The sequence below is a fragment of the Eucyclogobius newberryi genome, unplaced genomic scaffold (genome assembly GCF_026437365.1).
Source record: "Eucyclogobius newberryi isolate DKJ021-1_F unplaced genomic scaffold, fEucNew1.0.hap1 SCAF_21, whole genome shotgun sequence".
Taxonomy (NCBI): Eukaryota; Metazoa; Chordata; class Actinopteri; order Gobiiformes; family Gobiidae; genus Eucyclogobius; species Eucyclogobius newberryi.
In genome coordinates this window covers 19,744,316-19,763,303 of record NW_027315846.1, presented here as the reverse complement: position 1 = coordinate 19,763,303, position 18,988 = coordinate 19,744,316, and the positions used below count along the sequence as shown (strand labels likewise).

The following is an 18,988-nucleotide window of genomic DNA, read 5'->3' as shown; positions in this document are numbered from 1 at the left end:
GTGGGTGGTCAAAAACCAGTGCATTTAATTTAATCACATATAGAAATATCAAAAAGACAAAGGGGCCATTAGTTACAAATGCAATCAACAATACAATAAGACATAAACACACTTTTACTGTAAAATCACTATAAATAAATATAAATTAAAAACGTCCATAGCAGACTCTTGGGGTCTTAGATGACAGGGTTGAGTGCATCATAGAGTCGCTGCACGGCCAGCTCCACCATTTCTCTGAGAGAGTCGTCTTCATAACCATTGTCCTCACACACCACAGTCTATGCACAAATATACAGAATTACCCACGTGAAAGGTACACACATCTGTATTTAACATAAGATCCACATGTCTAACCCTGCTCTTCACACAGATGTGGACAACCCTCCTGTCGACTGTCACTGCAATCATTTTATCATCAATGAAAGCCACACATTCCTCTCCAAACAGGTCCCTGAACAGAGTGTGGAAAACAAGAGTGTAAGTGAAGCACAGAGAGGTGGAGCTCAAAGGTAAATGAGGCACAGAGACTCACTGCAGCATGACTTCGAGTCGAGCCTGGAACACATCCATGTCCATAATGTTACTCTGGGTTTCCATTACTGATCATTGAGCAAAATCAGGAAAGCAGATTATTCCCATTATCCAATATAGATTTAGGGTTAGGGCCACCAAGTGATCACAAATACATTTCAGATTACATTCATTTATATTCAGTTTGCAGGCTTCTCTGTTATTTCAAAAATATTTATAGACACATTAGATGGATTCCTCCTCTCTGATTAATCTATTCCAAATCTATCGTAATTTAAAATAATTATAATAATTTAAAACATGCACAAATATCTTCAATTCAGACAAACCCTTCTGAGCCTTTGGATTAGACTGGACCTCCAGCACTACTGTTGTGACCGCATCAGCATACATGTCATTCAGAGGGTTTGCTATCCACTAAAAACATCCAAATGCCTTAGCGTTATTCACTTATTCACCATTTCAGTGTAATTCATGCAGTTTTGCAGAAATGAAGACTAACCTCCAACAACACCATCCCCACTTCATGAACCAAAGTGATGTTTTTGAAGATTTTCAGAGTGTTTTTCTCTGTCCCCTCCAGCTCCTCCACGTCCCCTAACACAAACAAAAAGTCCATCAGAGGCAGAAAAATGAGATCAGAAAGCGTGATCAGTACCGGTGAGGTTCCGGAGGTGGCAGACGAGCAGGGAATATGGGCCAGTGAAGGGGATAGCCTGGCTCTGCTTCACTGTGCTCACTGTCAACTCAGTGTAAGCTGTAAAAAACACACAGTTTAACACGTCATCAAGCCGGAGAGCAGGGGAGGCAAGCGCTCACTGGACAGATCGCTGGGGTTCAGTATGTGGTAGTTGAAGTTCTTCTTGACCAGGATTCCTGCAACTCTTTGTCCCTGAACACACTTCTGATCCGCCAAAGAGCCCATCACCTACAGGCACAAAGAGACAAAAGGGAAACATCTAGAATATACTTACTTAAAACATAGTATTAGATGTACAGATATTTTCCAAACAAACAACATGTACTGTACATAAAACTAAAACACAGGCTTTTTTAGTACCACAGGTGAAAATGACCTTGGCTAACTTCTCTCCTCTGAAGTTGAGTGTGACGGCCTCTGTGTTGCGTGGATTATGGACTTCAATGTGCACTTGGTCATTGTCTTCATACTCTCTGATCAGAGCCGCCTTCAGCCGTGCCATCTCATTCTGTTCCCCGTGCACCAGGATCTAAAACATGGGAGCAGGTGGTTGGTTGGATTTTGGTTGTGCAGCACGACCCACAGTGGTCCAGGGGGCGGCTCTTACCACATGTGGAGGTTTGAGAGCTCTGATGAACTCGCTGGTTTGCTGGTAGTCTGTGTGGGCTGAAAAGGAGATGTAGTCCACCGACATCTTCAGTTGCAGCTTTTGTCCCGACATGGTTGTAATCTCCTCTGGCTCCGACATGATGTGCTGCATGCAGAAGTAAGGAGTGGTTAGGAATGTTCTGAAAAGTGCACCTGTATCTGAATTTCTTTTCAAAATTCCTATTTTAGTGCCCTTTTCCTAAATTTGATTGTACACTGTAGGGCTAGGCAATATTTCATCTTGTATTGATTATTACAATTTTCAATTTGATTTGGTCTTATCAAAAACAAAGCTGAATGGTTTTCTTGACCATTTACTGTAACACAAAAAACTCTCGCAATTAATTGTACATCCCAAACACTGTGTTTTCCAACCAACACATTTTTTAAGATCAGCTTCAGGCCATATTGACTGGACAGCACAGCCCAATTGAGGAAGTTGTGAGGAGAGACAAGTAGCTAACCCTAGGGGACAACTGGAATTACGAACCTGTAACCACATCAACACAGCAGCTCAAATGATGGCATTTTTGAAAGCAAATCTCACCACAATTAATCGTAACATGTAGTATTCACAGTTTGCCATGGCACGCAAGACTGTGAGCTGACCTTAGCGAGTGTTCCTTCAACACAGTAACCCGCGATGATGACCCCGTTTCTTTTGTCTGTGCACCAGCTCTCGAACAGCTCCCGGGACAATCCACTTTGCATCATTCCTGGAGATGCCATCACCACACTGGGCCCAATGTCATCAAAATGGTCCATGCTCTGCAGAAAACACAACATGGCATAAAAGCTGACACGTTTAGCGGTCAGAAAGCACCACTTACCTTGAGGTTGCTGATGTGTTTGAAAACAAAAGGGTTATTGATGTTGATGGCTTTGCGGATCTTGTCGTTCATTGCATTGACATAGGTCTGGTAAACGGCCATGCACTTCTTGGCCAGAGAGGAGGCGTAGTAAATGGGGATGTCATGGAGCTCAGGATGGTTCTGCCAGTACTCGTCTACAGGGGCACACATTAGCTGTAAAACCAGACATTCTTGAATTGAATGTGACCGAGTGAGTCCAACCGAGAATGAGCAGCAGCTCCTGGGCTCGTCCTAAAGCGAAGACTGGGATCAGACAGCGGCCTTCCCGGTTCACGATGTCATGGACGGTGTTGCAGAAACGCGCCTCTCGCTCTTCTCTTTTCTCGTGAATGTGTGTGCCGTATGTGGACTCCTGAAATTCACCACATAGAGATTAGTGTAGAGAGTGTTGTGCTTGTGGTTGATAAAATAAAAGTTGACCTACTATAATGAGGATGTCAGGTTTGACACTAGGAATTTCCGCAGCCATTAGATGTCTATCCTCTTGTCGAGAGAAATCTCCAGTGTAAAGCAACTTTGAGGAAAAAAAAGAATAATTCATCACTGTATGTGACATTATGACTTTCTGTAACAATCATGCCAAACAATCACCGGGCACGGGCTATTTTTGTGACTGTAATTGCAATGCTAAATTAAACTTCTGTTCTCACCTTGACTCCTGCAATCTCGATCATGAACATGGCCGCTCCTAACACGTGTCCGGCATGATAACACCAGAACTTAATCCCTGCCACCTCCTTGACCTCGTGGAAGTTGATGGTTTCAATTTTGTCCATACTCTCCTCCAGGTCTGTCTCCGTGTACAGCATGTCATCCGCCGAAATGTTACTACAGGATTATGAAGGTTAAAATGGAATAGAGCAGATTTTTTAAATAAATCATTCCAACCTGACTTTGACGTAGTCTGACAAGAGCCAGCGGTAGATGGCTTTAGTAGCATGAGTCATGAAGGTTCGGCCTTTAAAACTGGTCTTTTGGAGGAACCAGGGCAGAGCTCCACAGTGGTCCAAGTGGAAACTGCCAAATAAATGTGTCAAAAATCTATGTTGTGACACTGGTGCATAGGCGTGAACAAAGAACTTACTGACTGATAAAGAGCAGGTCTATCTCTGCTGGGTCTATCAGATCAATGTATGGAAGGGCATCCATTCCCTCCAAACCAGGATGAATCCCACAGTCCAGCTGAAAACACATATTTCACATGAGCCAGCTGAATTGACTATGATGGAATTTTTGGTATTGATGAATCTAAAAAGAAAGAAGAAAAAAAAAATCTGCAGTGACATATATAGCTGCTCATTGTTTTCGACTTAACATGATCACAAATGAACACAGAAAGCAACAGATAAATGAATGGCCTAACTGGTTGCTTGCATTTCAGGGGTAATATAAGGGGCAACTGACAATACTAAATGACACAGTACCATTATTTTTCTTCCCTTAAACTCCAGAATTATACAGGACCTCCCAACCTCCTGCCCAGCACCCCTGTTGGATACAGAAAACATTTAGTAATTTCGCATTTATGCAAAATAGACACATTTGCTAAAGGAGCTTACAATGGTCGAATGTGCAGCTGGTCACTTTCCTCGGCAGGAACAATGGCGTCTACCTTTCGTCTTGCAGCCATCTTTAATTATTGTGTGAGCGAAAATATGACTCTTTTATCAATGTATTATACTATAACAACCTCTCCATCAGACAGATCTCGCTCCTGCGCATAATTTGAACGAGTGGGAGGGCCTCAGACTCTGGGCGGGGCTGTCTCACTCTGCGCACTTCCGCCTGTCAAACCAAAATATTTCCGGAGAGAAACAGAAATGGTCCTCATTGGTTCCTAGTGACGATAAACTCGATACTTGTGTACTATATTAGGCGTAGACTGTGCTCACTGTCAACTCTGTGTAAGTTTTTTCCTTCCTCACGTTTTAAGAACCAAATGTAGCAATATTCAGTGACTTTATGAAGGAATAGTTGTATTTGTGAAGTTCTCGGCGGCGCTCCCTTTAAGAGCTTTGGGCGGAGGCTGTGGTTAAAGCTCAATGATAGTCTACTCAAAACCAAGTAAACATGACGAAAAGACTTTTTGCTGAAAAATAAGATCGGGGTCAGAAGGGTCACACGAAAGAAGCATCGGTGCGGAAAAACTGATCCAGGTTGGCGACTCTTTTTGAATATTCTGGGTTTGATTTCATAAAGTGCAAGCGGTTTTGAATTAGTGTGTAAATGTATATATAGCACTACAATTCTCACAGGGCATATCTTAAATATACAAGGTAATGTCAACTCTGTTTTGAATAAATGATGTGATGGAGCACCTAGGAGACAAACGACTTATAAATGTTTGATGACTATTGCTAACTACAGTGCAAACCTCAAACCGAGCAGAGCACAGACGTGTCTCCGGGCTGTAGGTGCTCCAGGCAGAGGTGAGTACTATCGGGGCTTTTAAAGGTGCACTACGGTACAATCGGGAGGAAATTAATGAATAAAACTACAATATATCACTTTTCTATTGGTGCTCTGCCTCTTGCTTATTTTTATGGAGATGTTAATGCTTTACTTTACGTTTTCCACAGTAAGCTATTTTATAAACTATCTTGCATTTATTCAGTCACATGTGTTTTTATAGCTTAAAAAAATAATGAAAAACATGCATTCTTATGGTGAGCTGTTGCCTCTCCGCGGATCTAACCTGTAACTTGGCCCAGTGACGTCCCCCTGCTCGTCTCCATGGAGATAGTTTAATGCCACATCACCCGAAAAGTTACACAGTGTACCTTTAACTGCCATCAAGAGCGTTTATCACTTTTACTTGCTACTCTTTTTTACGAGGTACCTGTGAGACCTTTGAGTCATCAGGGTAAACATATACTTATGATCATGGCTGAGAAGATCGCTATGCACATTTGTTCTGGAAATGTCTGTCTGTTGTGCAGTTTGGGGGCTCAAGGCTGGATGTGGTCGTCATGGTGAAGAATGTTCCGTAAAGTAAAGAAGCGACACAGCAGCAGCAGCTCCCAGAGCAGTGAGATCAGCACCAAGAGCAAAGTACAGACCTGGCCCACAGCTACATCCAGGTGATGTTTGTATTCAGCTCTAACTCTCTCTCGTGTCCCTCAGTCTGTGGAGTCCAGTCTAGGAGGACTGTCCAGGTCCAGCACTGTCGCCAGCCTCGACACAGATTCTGCCAAGAGCTCAGGTGTGCCACTGTAATGTTACATTTTAGTCACCATATGCCATCAAAACAGACATTTTTGATAACGTTTGGCTTTGCAATGAGTCAGTAATAAATACATGTTTTGTTAGTGATGTTAGTGCATTTGGTGTCCAGGAAACAGCTCGGAGGCATGTGCAGAGTTCAGGGTGAAGTATGTGGGAGCCATCGAGAAGATGCAGTTTGATATAAGCAGGACTCTTCAGGAGCCTCTGGACCTCATCAACTACATTGACTCAGCTCAGGTAACATCTGTGTTTCAAATGCTAATCCTGGCAACAAAAAATGCAAATTAATGCAATTGAATTTCTCAACAAAAAATATGGTTTTGTTCCTTCCACACAGCAAGATGGGAAGCTGCCTTTTGTGCCTGCAGAGGAAGAGATGCTCCTGGTAGTGTCCAAGCATGGAGTCAAAGTGGCCTCGATTGACCAGTGTGTGAGTGTTATCAATGAGAGTTTCAAATAAATAGAATTCCTTTACATTTGAACTTCTATCGCTGGTTAAAGTATGTGCTTTAGGGTTTGGGCTTTTTTGTGCAGGATGTCTTGCATCGTCACCCTTTGTACCTAATTGTTCGAATGTTGTGTTACGACGATGGCCTCGGAGCAGGAAAGAATCTTCTTGCTCTTAAAACCACAGACTTGAACCAAGAAGAGTGCAGCATCTGGGTGTACCAGTGCCACAGCTCGGTGAGTATGTGCACTCAGGCCAGCTTCGAGACACTGGAGTAACCTTTCTCTTGCTGTTCTGTGCAGGAACAGGCCCTGTCCATATGTAAGGTACTGTCAGCAGCATTCGACTGCGCTCTGGTGTCTGAGAAGTCCTGACCTGCAGGTGCAACTCCAAACATCGAGTGCAACTTTTTAAAAGACAAGATTAATATTGTTGTACCTCAAAATGTACTGTAAAATTACAGATTATAATCACACATTGTATACAAAATAAGCTCAGATGCAGACTTCAGCGAGTTAGGTACTTTAGCATAATATTGTAATGTCTCTATTGGTACATAAGATTCAACTTTCATATGTAGGTTATAGTTTTTTGCTTTGTCCTCCTTGAAAATAAACAAACTGTTGTGAGATGTGGTTTTACCCCAAATGGATGCAAACCTCCAATGCCTTGTTTATGTGGTACCTTCAGTTTTAATCTTCATGTGCTCATGTACTGTAAACAGAAATGGTATATTTTGTGATTATGTATATTTTTAAACACAATGTCTTGTGTTTTCAAATAACTCATAAATGGTACTTGACTTCTTAATCTAGTGTTTTCTTCATGTCTGATGTACGTGGATCACATTTTACACCTGCCATCCATGGTATGATCTGATGTACCACTATTCCCCAGCAGAGGGAGTGCTGGAGTTCAAAAATGGGTACAGTATGTGCAGAGAATTTCAAACTTGGTAATTATTTAAAACAAACGGGTCATCAGACGGAGAATATTGATTTGTTTATTTAACTCTTTTTCTACTTACACATAAGTCCAACTGAGGCTAAGCTACAACTAAGCTTTATCCCAGCACATTCATTTTTACATTACATTAAAATATAAACAAAAATCTTTTACATAAGTAAAAAAAAAAAATTCCAGTGAGTAAACTTCCATGAACTTTCCTTTAAGTTATTCACTTTCGTGTCACTCACAAACCCATGGAATGCTTGCTTCAGTGTGTCCCAGTTTTAAGCATAATTTATTATAGCTTCTACACCAGTTCAGTTCTGACCAGTAATGACTCAACAGCGGCAACAAACAGGTTAGGTATTCTTTCTAATAACAGAACAATCGGAAGCGTTTTCATTGTGTAAGGACTCTGGTATTAGTCCAGAAAGTGCTGGTGACACTCAAGATGCCACTTGCCCTACAATCAGCAGCATTACCAAAGTGCCCTTCTCAGTCAGCGATGTAGTGGACAAAGGTGACCGGGAAGGCTCCTCTCCTCGTGGGGTCGCCCTCGATGTGACCGAACTGTGGGCACAACACAACTTTAAAGACCTACAATAACACTGCCAATTCTACTGGAGCCTCCAACTATAACAGTCAGATACACAAACGACTCTCAATGACCTCTGGGTTGGCTGAATTAGAATAAAGGTACAAAGATGACAGCTGAATCAGTTTAGAAGATTAAACTGCACAATTTCACTATCACAACCACTGGGAAACTAGCAGGTTATTTCAAAAACCAATTACCTTTCCGCAAGACGAAACCTTATAATGTTGTTTAAACCTGAAATCAGAAAATTCTACCTTGAAACTCAAGAGATTTATTATTCTTTTTTATTTATATATGTAAGATTAGGGGGGGGGAACCAAAGTACAGTCTTAAAATAACCAGTTTCCTTCTTAGTATTTTGAAGTGTTCATGAACCGTGTGTGATCTCTGACATGACAAATCAAAAACCAAAATGAAAAGAGAAGAACTAAGTCTTTGGTACATGACCAGGTTTGCTCCGCAGCTTATGTTGTTGTAGGCTTTAGTGGTCAAGAAATCCTTTGTTTAAATCACCAGACCTACCAACCGTCTATTTGTCCATCTCTGCGTCCATCACTGCACAGTGAAATTATATAAACAGATGTATATACTGAAGATACTGACCCACCACTCCTGGTCCTCCTCTCCGTCCACAACAATCACCTCGCCCTCAGAGAACGTCAGCTCATCTGGGTTATCTGCGACACACTTGTACATGGCTTTGACTCTCTTTGGCTTCTGCTTCTGAAACACACGGATGCAACACTTTCACTTTTCCAATTCCAGACATATTTAAATAAACAGACGGTTAAAGAGGAAAAGTCAGAATGCAGTAGAACATATGGGACAAGAGTTTTGTACAGTTACTCACAGTGTAGGCCTTTTTGTGCGTCGGCCCCTGAGACACACACTGTCCACTGGAGTTCTGAGGGCAGCCAGGCACTTCCTTTGCTGGAACAGGAACAGGCGATGAAATCACATCACGTTTGACAATAAACGGGCTTCCCATTCTCTCTGTGTCAAACAGGAAGGCATTCTGCACAGTTGGCAGTATGAGCTGCCATTTTGTTGCCTAGTTTACTCACCCATTCTTTCAGAAGGTTCACTTTGAGCCGGGGCCCCACGGATGAACCCTTTGTCATATCTGAAAACAAATGACACATATACTATTGCAAAGTGTTTTGTGTTCATGCCTCTTGATCCTGTACTGAGGATGAATGTTTTGTTTGTTTGTAAGTCTTAAAAATATATAAAAGTATATAAAAAGAAGACACAATGAATTTCATAAGTGGAAGGTAAATTCACTTCTCCTGTGTTAGATATCTAGTATCCTGCCTCAGAAAAAAAAAAGCTTATTTAATTTTTGTGATTTATTTTTCATTTAAAAGTATTTTTCGGCACACACGCGTTAAAAGACTATCTGAAATGGGGAGTAGACTGGGGAAGGACATGCAGCAAATTGTCCAAACTGGATTTTGAACTTGCTCCACATGGGAGGCATGTGTGCCATCTACTCCACCACCAATTCCAGCAGCAGGGATTCAGTTGTGTGCACACTGTCAGACAAATCCATCACAGTATGTAGATGTGATGAATACACTTACCTCGCAGACGAGTGAGGGGGCGCTGCTCTAGAGCCGGACTTAGACTTCAACACAGAGGACGTCAGGGCTGAAACACAAACGAGCACAGTCACACTTTACCTGGACACTGAAATAAAGCAGCAGTACAAAAGGTTTCACACCTCCAGCTGAGATGAGTCTGATGGGCGGGGCAGGAGGGTGCATGTTGGGGGGGTCTGAGGACGACCTCTGTCGCCCACACGTGTCTAAAGCACTGGATTTCCAGTTTGATGCAGCTGTTTGAGCCGTCCCTCTCAAACCAGGCAACTGAACTGAAAGATAGACAGAAAAGTTCAGTCTGCATTAATAATTTAGTCACATATTATACATGTTTTGTACTTTGCTTTTGCAACAAAGCAACGCCCTCATTACAAACAAATACAAGGGTTTCATGCAGATACAGCACATGTATTGTACTGTAGTATATTGTAGCATACCCAGGTTTCTTGGAGGCAGTGGAGGGGCCGGCCCAGCACAGGCCAGTCCAGCCTGAGTGTTAGAGGTCAGGATAGTGCCATATGTTTCATTGTTGATCATGAATGCTCTGTGCTTGTCTTTGAGGCCGTCGCGAGTGCTGGACGGGTGTGTGTTAGTACTGGGGGAGTAACAGCTGACGGGGCGCTCCTCTCTGCGCAGTGGACTGGGCTGTTCCACACAGGTAACAATCAGAACGAAGAAACTACTTGAACACAATTACACACACAGGTTAAACGCTCTCACCTTCTCGTCCAGGTCCTCGTCGCTCTCGTCCAGATCGTCATGACGCAGACACCACTCGTACTCCACGTGGACATGACCATGGAACTTCCCTGCTAGTGCCTGGTTGAGCTGGACACGAGCAGAGAGACAGAAGGACAACCAGATGAGTTTTGTCACTGAGAAGAGTCAAATTTGTGACGTGGTACTCACCAGCTCCTCACACTGGATGTGTTTGAGTCGACGAGCGATGTCTAGAGGGGTCTCCCCAGACTCATTCGCTGTAAAACACCCCCAATCTGTCATCATTGTGTCCACATGAACTCAAACCTAAACATGTCCTCGAAGCTCTGCTGTGCATGTTACCGTGCTAAAATAAAAAGCAGATTGCAGGACTTTCTATGTATGCATGTTGTATTAAATAAAAGTATAGAGCAGAAAAAACACCTGATTAAAGAGTAGAGGCTGCGAGTGGAGGGAAGAACAGCTGGACAGAAAAGGGATCACGTGTGTTTTCTCACCAATGTCTATGGAGGCCTTCCCTCGCAGCAGCAGTTTGAGACACTCACTGTTGTCTGTCAGACAGCAGTAATGCAGGGCTGTGCTGCCTTTGGTCGTCTGCTTATCCAGGTTCAGACTGCAAACAGAAGAGAGGAATGAATACATAGTAATATAATGAATCCTGTTGAAGTGGCTTTAGTGTGATGCATGACTCAGACCTGTTCTGTGAGAGGAAATCCACAATATGAAGGGAAGTTCTATCGACCAATCTCACGGCAAGGTGCAGGGCCGTCTCTCCAGGTTCCTGGGTAAAGACATGAAGTGATATAGAGACAGTATAAAAAAGGTTCTAACAGGTTGACTGTAGATCCAACATGTTGTTTGTGGCACTGACATGCTCGTTGGCCAGAGGAATGGGCTCCATCAGGTCCACACCATCAGCGTATGCCTGGAGGAGAGTGAAGATGTCGCGACACTTCACGGCCTCACACAGAGCCTGCAGCCGGGACACTGCATCCGGACACTTCCTCAGTGCAAAACGCTTCTCAGTGTATTTGGCCACAATAAAGTCTTTTCTTGTCTGCCTAGTGGGACACAGGAGGGTTAGAAGTGTATAGTATATTGTATTTGTTTCTGCCTAAACACAGCACTCACACACCAGTACATCTTGCATGTAGAGAAGATGACTTACATGTCACTGGCTGGGTTGGGTTTCACCACACTTTGAGCAGCTAAACCCGCCTCCATTATTTCATTAAAGCTTGCATTCCCCACATTCTTGGCCAGCTGTGGAGAACACACATCTCAGAACAGTATTTTACAGTCATTCACAGGTGGTCAGAGCGAGGCTGATCTGAACAAACAAGGGGGCAGGGCAGGGGTGTCCACGCTGTCTTGGTTCACAAGCTACTTTTAGATTCAGATAACTGTAGGTTTATATTATAATCTATTAATCCAAACATCTGAGTGTTTAACAGGGTTTTATTATTGATTGAAGTGAATTCGGCTACAGAAACACAGTATAGGCTCTACTGTCAGCTCACGCTTAGCGGCCGCAGAGAGCAGACAGTCGCGTGGTCCTGCAGTCGCTGTGTACACTCATAGGAGAGCAGCCAATAACTACAACTGTACTTGGGCCGATTGTAGTTCACTTGCGCTAGTGTGTCATGCACTTGGTGTTCAATGTGTTTATACGGTCACTTCAGACAATAAACCTCAGAATCAGACTACTTAATTGACCTCAAAAGGACATTTTTCAGTTGCTGCAGCTCCAATAAATATCCAAGTGATATAAACAGATCGGGCTTTGGGTCGCCGAGGGCGACCGGTAGACTATGATTGACGTAGTGGGCACCTTTGTGCTGGTGATTTATACTCTACTACATAATAGGACCTGCTGACGAAACAGCACCCACCAAGAGCTCTGAAGTGCTGAGGACATCCAGAGTGAGAGACTGGATCCTGGAGAAGTGGACTCCAAGCTCACGGTGGATCCCTGAACACTCGATGCACGTGAGGATTCCCAGGTTTGTGGACAGCCACGTGGGGTCTGAGCGGCCGGAGCACAGAGAGTTACACAAGAACCGACATGAGATTTGAGCATTTGTGGGAGATAAATGAGTGCAAATTCAGATATTCACTAATGGTATAAGTAAAGAAGCTGACACTTCCTCTGGTGTCACATATGTCTAACAGTGTTTAAGTGCTGCTAGGTGTGGCCAGCACTCACCAGGGGCCCCACAGTCACAGCACTTGCCGTTCCCGCTCATCCTCTTCACCTCGACCAGGATGGCCCGTGTCAGCTCTTGGACAATGTTGTTCTCTCCGATGTGTTGGTTCCCTTTAAACGCCTGGTTCAGAGCCTCCTCTTTACTGTTCTGCAGCACTGAGATCCAGCTGCCATGGACCGCACAATGAGAAGATAACTTGGTTAGGAATGAAAGGAGTGCAGGAGCAACCTGATACTTTGATGGCTCTGCAATGGGCAGGAGATGGGCCGTGTGTGACTCACAAGAGTGTGATTGTGTTTAGGGCTGCTCAAGTTAAAGTACTTACATTTGACAGTCTTGGTCATCCTCAGCCTGAAAGTGATACGTTCTGTCATCTGGAAGAATTACAAAACAAGACTGATGAGGAATATTTATGAGAAAACATTCTTTGACAATAATACGCTATTTCTTCTATCGACATAAACATATATGATGAGAACAGGCCCAGGAAAAATGATCCTCTGCATTAAAAAAAGGTCACATTTATCAAGGAACGAGTCACACATTCACACAAACACACACCAGTTGCCCAAGGACACAACGGCAGTATTCAACGGCAGCTGCGATCACACCGCAACCCTGTGGGCCAGTGGATCTGACCGCTCCAAATACAGATGACCCAGCCATAACTTCACTTTACTTTACTGGGTCGCACCTGCTCTCAGAATATTACAGTAGTATTACAGATGAGCAGATACTGCAGATACTGCAGATACTGCAGATACTGAACAGAGGCGATGTGAAGAGTGATGATGATAATCTTACGGGAGATGAGGTCGAAGCTCTTCTTCTCCTCTGGGTTGTGCTTCACCTGGCAGGTTAGCAGGTTCAGTTTAGCTGGCAGTCTGTTAGCCTGAAAAAACACATTTCAGTGAGCTGGAATGAAGTATTTGAGCACACAAAAGAATGGCCAGACCCAAAAGAAACACATTGTAATAACAAAAAAAGGAATGAAGACCAAATGCTGTCAGTGACTCGACAGGGCTTTTTATCAGTGCACATTACTGCATACACATTACACAGTACTGTTCAGTTCTGCAGTACCAGTACACCATGCTATACATCTAAAACTAGAACTCATCCCGAGAGTGGAGACCAGTAAAATAATAGTTTGCTTACAGTGCCATGTGAAATGGTGAGGTATCCATTTTTTGCAGTGCACTTCCTCTTCTGCCAAACTTTTCGCAACCTGCAGCAAAAATGTTAATAAGGAGAAGAGAGATGAATAAAGTTCTGTAAAATTGGGACACAGTCAGTACAATATGCAGTGAGAGCATTTTTTAAATAGCTTCAACCAGAGGCAGGTAGATATTTTTGGGCCATTCAGTCATAATTGAACCTCACCCATCACTCTTCTTATAGAGGAAGCCGCTGCGCTCTGTGCCATGCTCCTTGTTTCCCTGCGGCTGGTGGAGGCTGTAGGTCGTTGAAGGTCGCATGGGAGATTCCTGAGGCGCACAATTCAGGAAGACCAATCAGGCCAAATGAACTTTCATACATATTTCATACAAATACATTTCAAGGAGTTAATATGAACCTCTGAGAGGCACAACTAGACTGACCAGACCACACTTCCTATAAATACCATTTTGAAATCACTACATCACAATACATACGTATTATATATATGTGATTGTTTAGAACAGTACATGCAAACAGTCATCGAAACTTTAAAGAAAAACAAGCACAACAAAGTTCACTTACTCTCCTAGACTTGTGTTGGACGCAGCAAAAGGGAAAAATATATTTAGATGAATCCCATTACAAGTTAATAATGTATTTTAACTTTAAACTATCCAGACCAGAGTCAGCGCTCAAGGGTTGTGAGTCAAAAGATGAACATAAAACATGTCTGACATAGTTGGAGAGAATGAGGAGTCAGCATGGCACTGCTTTACCTCCTTTTGATCCACCAGCAGAACGGTCTTCAGAACATCTCGTAACTGAGTCAGCTGCTTCCTCTCCTCATCCTGTACCTGCTTTATCTGAACACGGACAGACGATTGATAATACACATGAGAAGAAATACGATGATACAATAAATCATTATATTTTAAAAACTGCACCGTATGCAGATCAGTGGCCAGTTTCTCAATCGAGGGCTTTAGGTTGTCCACAGCTTTCAATCCGTCCTGAAAGAAACTGAGAGAAAAATAACTTGTTGCTTAAAATGTGTATTGCAGTTTACAATCTTAATTCCACATATACATGTGGCCATAAGCAGGCTTCAGTAATCAGAAGGAAATAAGGCTACTAATGTACACCACCAGGCCCCTCCCACTACCACCAGTCATTACTCACAGCATATTGACACACCCCTCTTGGGTGTGTCTATCCCAAGGGCTGGGTTTGGCTTGTGACTTTGACTGTCATACAACTACAACAGATGATTTATTTACAGATAATTCCGGACTTTTTAATTGGTTGATAATTTTTTTTTTCAACCAATTCGCCAGGAAACACAAGTGTGCCTTGGGTTACTGGATGCACACTGGGATTTGATTTAACAATTTACCATTTTTGAGTGTCCAGAGCAAAGCTCTGCATCAAAAAATGAAAGCAAAACAATCACAAAAGGCCAAATTAAAAAGTTGCTTGCTACATTATATAAACCACATTCTTTTGACTAAAAAGTGCGATTTGGGGAAGTTGTAATAGATCAGTTGGTGTTCTGTGGAATAATTTCAACCAAAAAAGGGTGTTGTGTACTGGAGGCTTTGTGAGAGGAAGGGGTTTTTGTGGTAGCCAGTGTTGCGAGGCAGTCATTTTAGAGTCAAACTTAATTAAGAGAAGTTCAGAGGCCTGTGCCGCACATACATGTGTTAAGTGGTTGTGTGGGCAGAGCAGGAAGAACTGCCATACGGAAGAATCTTACTTGCACTGTGCGTGGAAGTACTTAATAAGATTCTGCAGCAGATCCACTCCTTTCTTGATCTTGATCTCATTGACTTTAAGAAGAAACTAAAATCATAAATGTGAGATAAAAGACAGAACTACATTAACTCCGACTCATGCTCTTATGTACGTCTGACTAAGGATTCATGTCTGAGCACTCGCCTCGCACATCTGCAGCTGGAAAAACCTCCTCTCCTTCTCCATCTCCTCTGCGATCTCAGCCCCGCTAATTTCAGTACGAATCATCCCGTGCTGCCGCGCATGTTCCTTCTTCTCCTTCTCAATCTTGGTGCTGACAGGAAAACAAACAATAGTGTCAATCTGTGTATCTTGGTATGACGTGCGTACAGCCAAAGACACCAGTGGCATTGATCTCTTGTGAGGAGGAGATGCATACAATGTACAACAGGGCAGGGATATAACAATGTCAAAGTATTATGTGTATGTTACAATGTGCATATTAACGGTCTTTGCAATATGAATAAACAGCTGAAGTGGATTTCTTACACTTTGGTTTCATAGTCCTTCCAGGCTTTATCAAAAGGCTTTTTCAAGTCCTGTAGATAAATAACAAAAGCGTTAATTAAAAAACACACACACACTTTAACCTGCCTTATGTTACACAATCTAGGTCATGTTGTTGAGTGCATTACAAACACCTGACGTTACTGGTGACTATATTTGGGCAAACTTCACTTTGGGCCATTTACAGCTGGCCAGGGCTCACTGCTGTCACAGAGTTCATTTAGGATCTGTCCCATGTGCCATGTGTGTAAACATCATGTTGGAGCACAGGGAGAAAGTCTTGTCTTGAAGGAAAATCTGGTTCAGTGCAATAGCTAAAAGAGCCCACTTTGTCCCCAAATAAGGAACAGCAGAGAGAGGATGCCGCTCTGAGAGAAGGTCAAAGGGAGGTCATGAAAACACGAGCGCGAGGAAGGAAATGTCAGCTCCAAAACAACACCAACTGAAGCTAAAAATACAGGGCTGGGCTGGGCATACAGAGGCACTGAAGCACAGTGTGCACTGTGTCCAGCCATCGTGATGAACTGTCACACTGGGAACACAGTTTTGGCCACTGGTTTCTCTGAACTGTAAGTGGCGATGGCTTACCCCCTTGACTCCTTTCAGGTCTCCTTTGAGAAGGCTGTCCAGGGGAAAGGTAATGATGTTGTTCATGTTCTGGAACTGAAACGAGACAAGCGACACATACATTATGTTACTACATCCCCTCTGAAGGACACATGGCTTCAGCTGAAGGTTAAGAATAAAGATAGAATCACTTCACTGCCACCAATACTAATGTATTCATATATAATAATCAAAATGTAGGTTTCAATGCGCACATGTAAATGGTAAAAGAGTAGCTATTAGCGTGTGTGTGTGCGTGCGCGCGTGTGCGTGCCTGTGTTGGGAGTTTCACTGTCTTAATGCATTTTGAATTCCATGTTTCAATTGTGCAAAGTTTAAATTAAAGCGCACCAATCTCATTTAGTTCCCAATGAGATTATATGCTTTTAGCAGATCATTTCTCCTTTGCTTTGCCTTCATGCTATCAATCTAAAATTATGTTGTATAAATAATGTTATAAACAAAAGCTTTGCACCACCACCACCACACAATTGTCTACTAATCTTTAAACAAGTCCATTGTTAAAATGATCAGACAACAGCTTCACCAGGTTTTTGAAGAGGGCTGTGAGCTCTTTGGTGAAGACGGAGAACTTGAGGAAGGCCGAGCCCAGGTCAGGATCTTCTCTGTACACACAGTTTTCTCCAAACTTCTCCAGAGCCTGAGTGTACTGCTCCTCGTTCTCCACATGAGCTAAAAACACACGAACATTAGTTTGACAGTACAGATACAAAACAATATATTCAAAGATATTTGTATTCAATATATTCAGAGATGTTTTGGCTTTGAAGTTTAAGAGTACAAAAATGAAATAAACAAGTCTTCTGCTTGTAGAAAAAAGATTCTGTTGTAGTCATCTGGACAAGAGTCATTCTCAATCTACAGATGTGGTCTGAGAACTCAAGTATTTATTCTTCTCTGATTAAACCCTACCCACCAGGTGGAACCTCCTGATAATAGCCTGTCCTGTTTACAGTTTCACCTGAAACTAATCTTTGTTACACGAATAGCCCTGTAATGGCCATAGAAATCATATTGTAAGCTGGATGCCGTTTCGTGCCGTGTTCTGCGGTACACTGCCGGGAGAAAACCCCATTTCTGTGTAAATAGGGATTCTTTTTTTTTTTTTTTAAACAAAAATGGCCTCTTTAACTCCTCTTTAAAACCATCTCTTCTCCTGCTGAGCATCTTTACACCACTGTCCTCAAAGAAGATGTTTGTGGCTTTAAGATGAAGATGAACGGCATTCTGTAATCCTGAATTTGCATGCCTTCTGTGCTGATAAACCCTGTGAAGTGGCAGTTTAGTTTTACCTATGAAATATGCTCTGCAACTTTCCTCACTGCATTTTTTATTACAATAGATGGCTTGAGAGAGCAGCTGTGTAAACCAGGTCTTCATTTCACTATGCAAATGAACCAATATTACAGCCGAGAGGGAGTATCTCTCCAGTCTTTTAGCCCTGCTCACACCTCAGCACACGGGACACTGGAGGAGTACAGGGACATGCTGCCATGCTGACGCAGACTGTGGGGCTGGAGCTGTCACTATGACAACCAGAGACTGTGGAGATGAATCTAAACTCAGAGAAATGCAAGATTTCACAGGAGCTTTAACATATGAACAATCAAAGGAGTCTGATTGGACAATTCACTTAGAAAAGGTCAAAAATGCAGAAGAGCATCATGCTTTCTCCCAACACTTGAAAATCTTATTAAGTCTGTGCTTTACTTTACACAGTTTGAAACAAGCCTGACCATCTACAACTCCTCTAAGTATGCCATGTAGACAAGCAGGAAGAATCCCTGTCATCATTGGCAAACTGTCCTTGCTCGTCCTCTGTGGCGGTTTATAGAGCTATAGTGTGTTCATGAAAAGGGAAGTACTAAGCCAGAGCAGTTCCCTGTGCGTGTTTGCAGCGTGTGTTTTTCAAATGTGTCTACACAGACCATCAGCAGTACATCCAAAGCTGCACAATGTGGCATGTGGGTTTTGTTTGTCCACAAGTGCAGCTGCGGTGCGCTGACTGTGTAGTGCCCCAACAAAGACATGGTTTTATGCTGATAACCATGTAAAGCGTGAAGGGCCCACCATGCCTGAGCAACCACACACAAATTCAGCCCCTCCCAGCTGATCCGGGGGGCCCGGGTCCACAGCTGTCCCTCTGTCATGAGCATATTATTCAGGCTGTGGCGGCCCTCAGCAGGACAGCATGTATTCCACTGAATAAAGACTATAAGAGGGTTCACCTCCATCTAAGAGCTCAGGGAACCAACTCACCACAGGCAGTTACAACATACACATCACTACATCACTCACAAATGGCAGAATAACCATAACAAAACAAAACAAATCCACATGTACATAGCATTAGTTGTCTTTTCTGTAGAAGAATCACATTAGACTGCAGTATTCCAGGGTCCTG

At 42.9% G+C, this 18,988-nt stretch overlaps 3 protein-coding genes across 5 annotated transcripts in view; 1 reads left to right on the top strand and 2 right to left on the bottom strand.

The window, feature by feature from the left end:
- Nucleotides 1-39: 39 nt before the first annotated feature.
- On the bottom strand, nt 40-4,517 carry LOC140370440 (cleavage and polyadenylation specificity factor subunit 3). The gene is made up of 18 exons (XM_072457590.1): nt 4,311-4,517; nt 4,176-4,239; nt 3,836-3,933; nt 3,640-3,768; nt 3,402-3,579; nt 3,176-3,265; nt 2,953-3,103; nt 2,710-2,885; nt 2,489-2,647; nt 1,839-1,985; nt 1,608-1,760; nt 1,351-1,459; nt 1,190-1,288; nt 1,034-1,128; nt 861-948; nt 533-599; nt 355-451; nt 40-278 (listed from the first exon to the last, which is right to left on the bottom strand). The coding sequence occupies exons 1-18, from the start codon at nt 4,379-4,381 to the stop codon at nt 177-179; spliced, it is 2,073 nt and encodes a 690-aa protein (XP_072313691.1). The 5' UTR covers nt 4,382-4,517; the 3' UTR covers nt 40-176.
- Nucleotides 4,518-4,719: 202 nt separating this feature from the next.
- itgb1bp1 (integrin beta 1 binding protein 1) lies at nt 4,720-7,103 on the top strand. Its single transcript, XM_072457635.1, has 7 exons — nt 4,720-4,907; nt 5,691-5,802; nt 5,875-5,953; nt 6,086-6,213; nt 6,314-6,406; nt 6,511-6,660; nt 6,727-7,103. Exons 2-7 carry the CDS (start codon nt 5,731-5,733, stop codon nt 6,796-6,798), a joined length of 594 nt encoding a protein of 197 aa, XP_072313736.1. The 5' UTR covers nt 4,720-4,907; nt 5,691-5,730; the 3' UTR covers nt 6,799-7,103.
- Nucleotides 7,104-7,416: 313 nt separating this feature from the next.
- The window catches only part of asap2a (ArfGAP with SH3 domain, ankyrin repeat and PH domain 2a), a 16,784-nt gene continuing 5,212 nt past the window's right edge, over nt 7,417-18,988 (bottom strand). Inside the window, exons 3-29 of one of the 3 annotated variants that reach the window (XM_072457381.1) lie at nt 17,111-17,256; nt 16,546-16,620; nt 15,940-15,989; nt 15,595-15,724; nt 15,413-15,498; nt 14,604-14,679; nt 14,436-14,522; nt 13,882-13,985; nt 13,657-13,726; nt 13,303-13,390; nt 12,824-12,872; nt 12,498-12,664; nt 12,184-12,317; nt 11,460-11,554; nt 11,163-11,352; nt 10,987-11,072; nt 10,789-10,904; nt 10,481-10,548; nt 10,292-10,399; nt 10,009-10,216; nt 9,694-9,843; nt 9,554-9,620; nt 9,035-9,093; nt 8,821-8,963; nt 8,574-8,693; nt 8,168-8,204; nt 7,417-7,942 (exon numbers count right to left, since the gene is read on the bottom strand). In XM_072457381.1, coding sequence (XP_072313482.1) covers nt 8,199-8,204; nt 8,574-8,693; nt 8,821-8,963; nt 9,035-9,093; nt 9,554-9,620; nt 9,694-9,843; nt 10,009-10,216; nt 10,292-10,399; nt 10,481-10,548; nt 10,789-10,904; nt 10,987-11,072; nt 11,163-11,352; nt 11,460-11,554; nt 12,184-12,317; nt 12,498-12,664; nt 12,824-12,872; nt 13,303-13,390; nt 13,657-13,726; nt 13,882-13,985; nt 14,436-14,522; nt 14,604-14,679; nt 15,413-15,498; nt 15,595-15,724; nt 15,940-15,989; nt 16,546-16,620; nt 17,111-17,256 — 2,678 coding nt within the window. In that variant the 3' untranslated portion in view covers nt 7,417-7,942; nt 8,168-8,198. The remainder of the gene's footprint in view (nt 7,943-8,167; nt 8,205-8,573; nt 8,694-8,820; nt 8,964-9,034; nt 9,094-9,553; nt 9,621-9,693; nt 9,844-10,008; nt 10,217-10,291; nt 10,400-10,480; nt 10,549-10,788; nt 10,905-10,986; nt 11,073-11,162; nt 11,353-11,459; nt 11,555-12,183; nt 12,318-12,497; nt 12,665-12,823; nt 12,873-13,302; nt 13,391-13,656; nt 13,727-13,881; nt 13,986-14,435; nt 14,523-14,603; nt 14,680-15,412; nt 15,499-15,594; nt 15,725-15,939; nt 15,990-16,545; nt 16,621-17,110; nt 17,257-18,988) is intronic. The other 2 variants (XM_072457379.1, XM_072457380.1) reach the window with 2 other exon arrangements.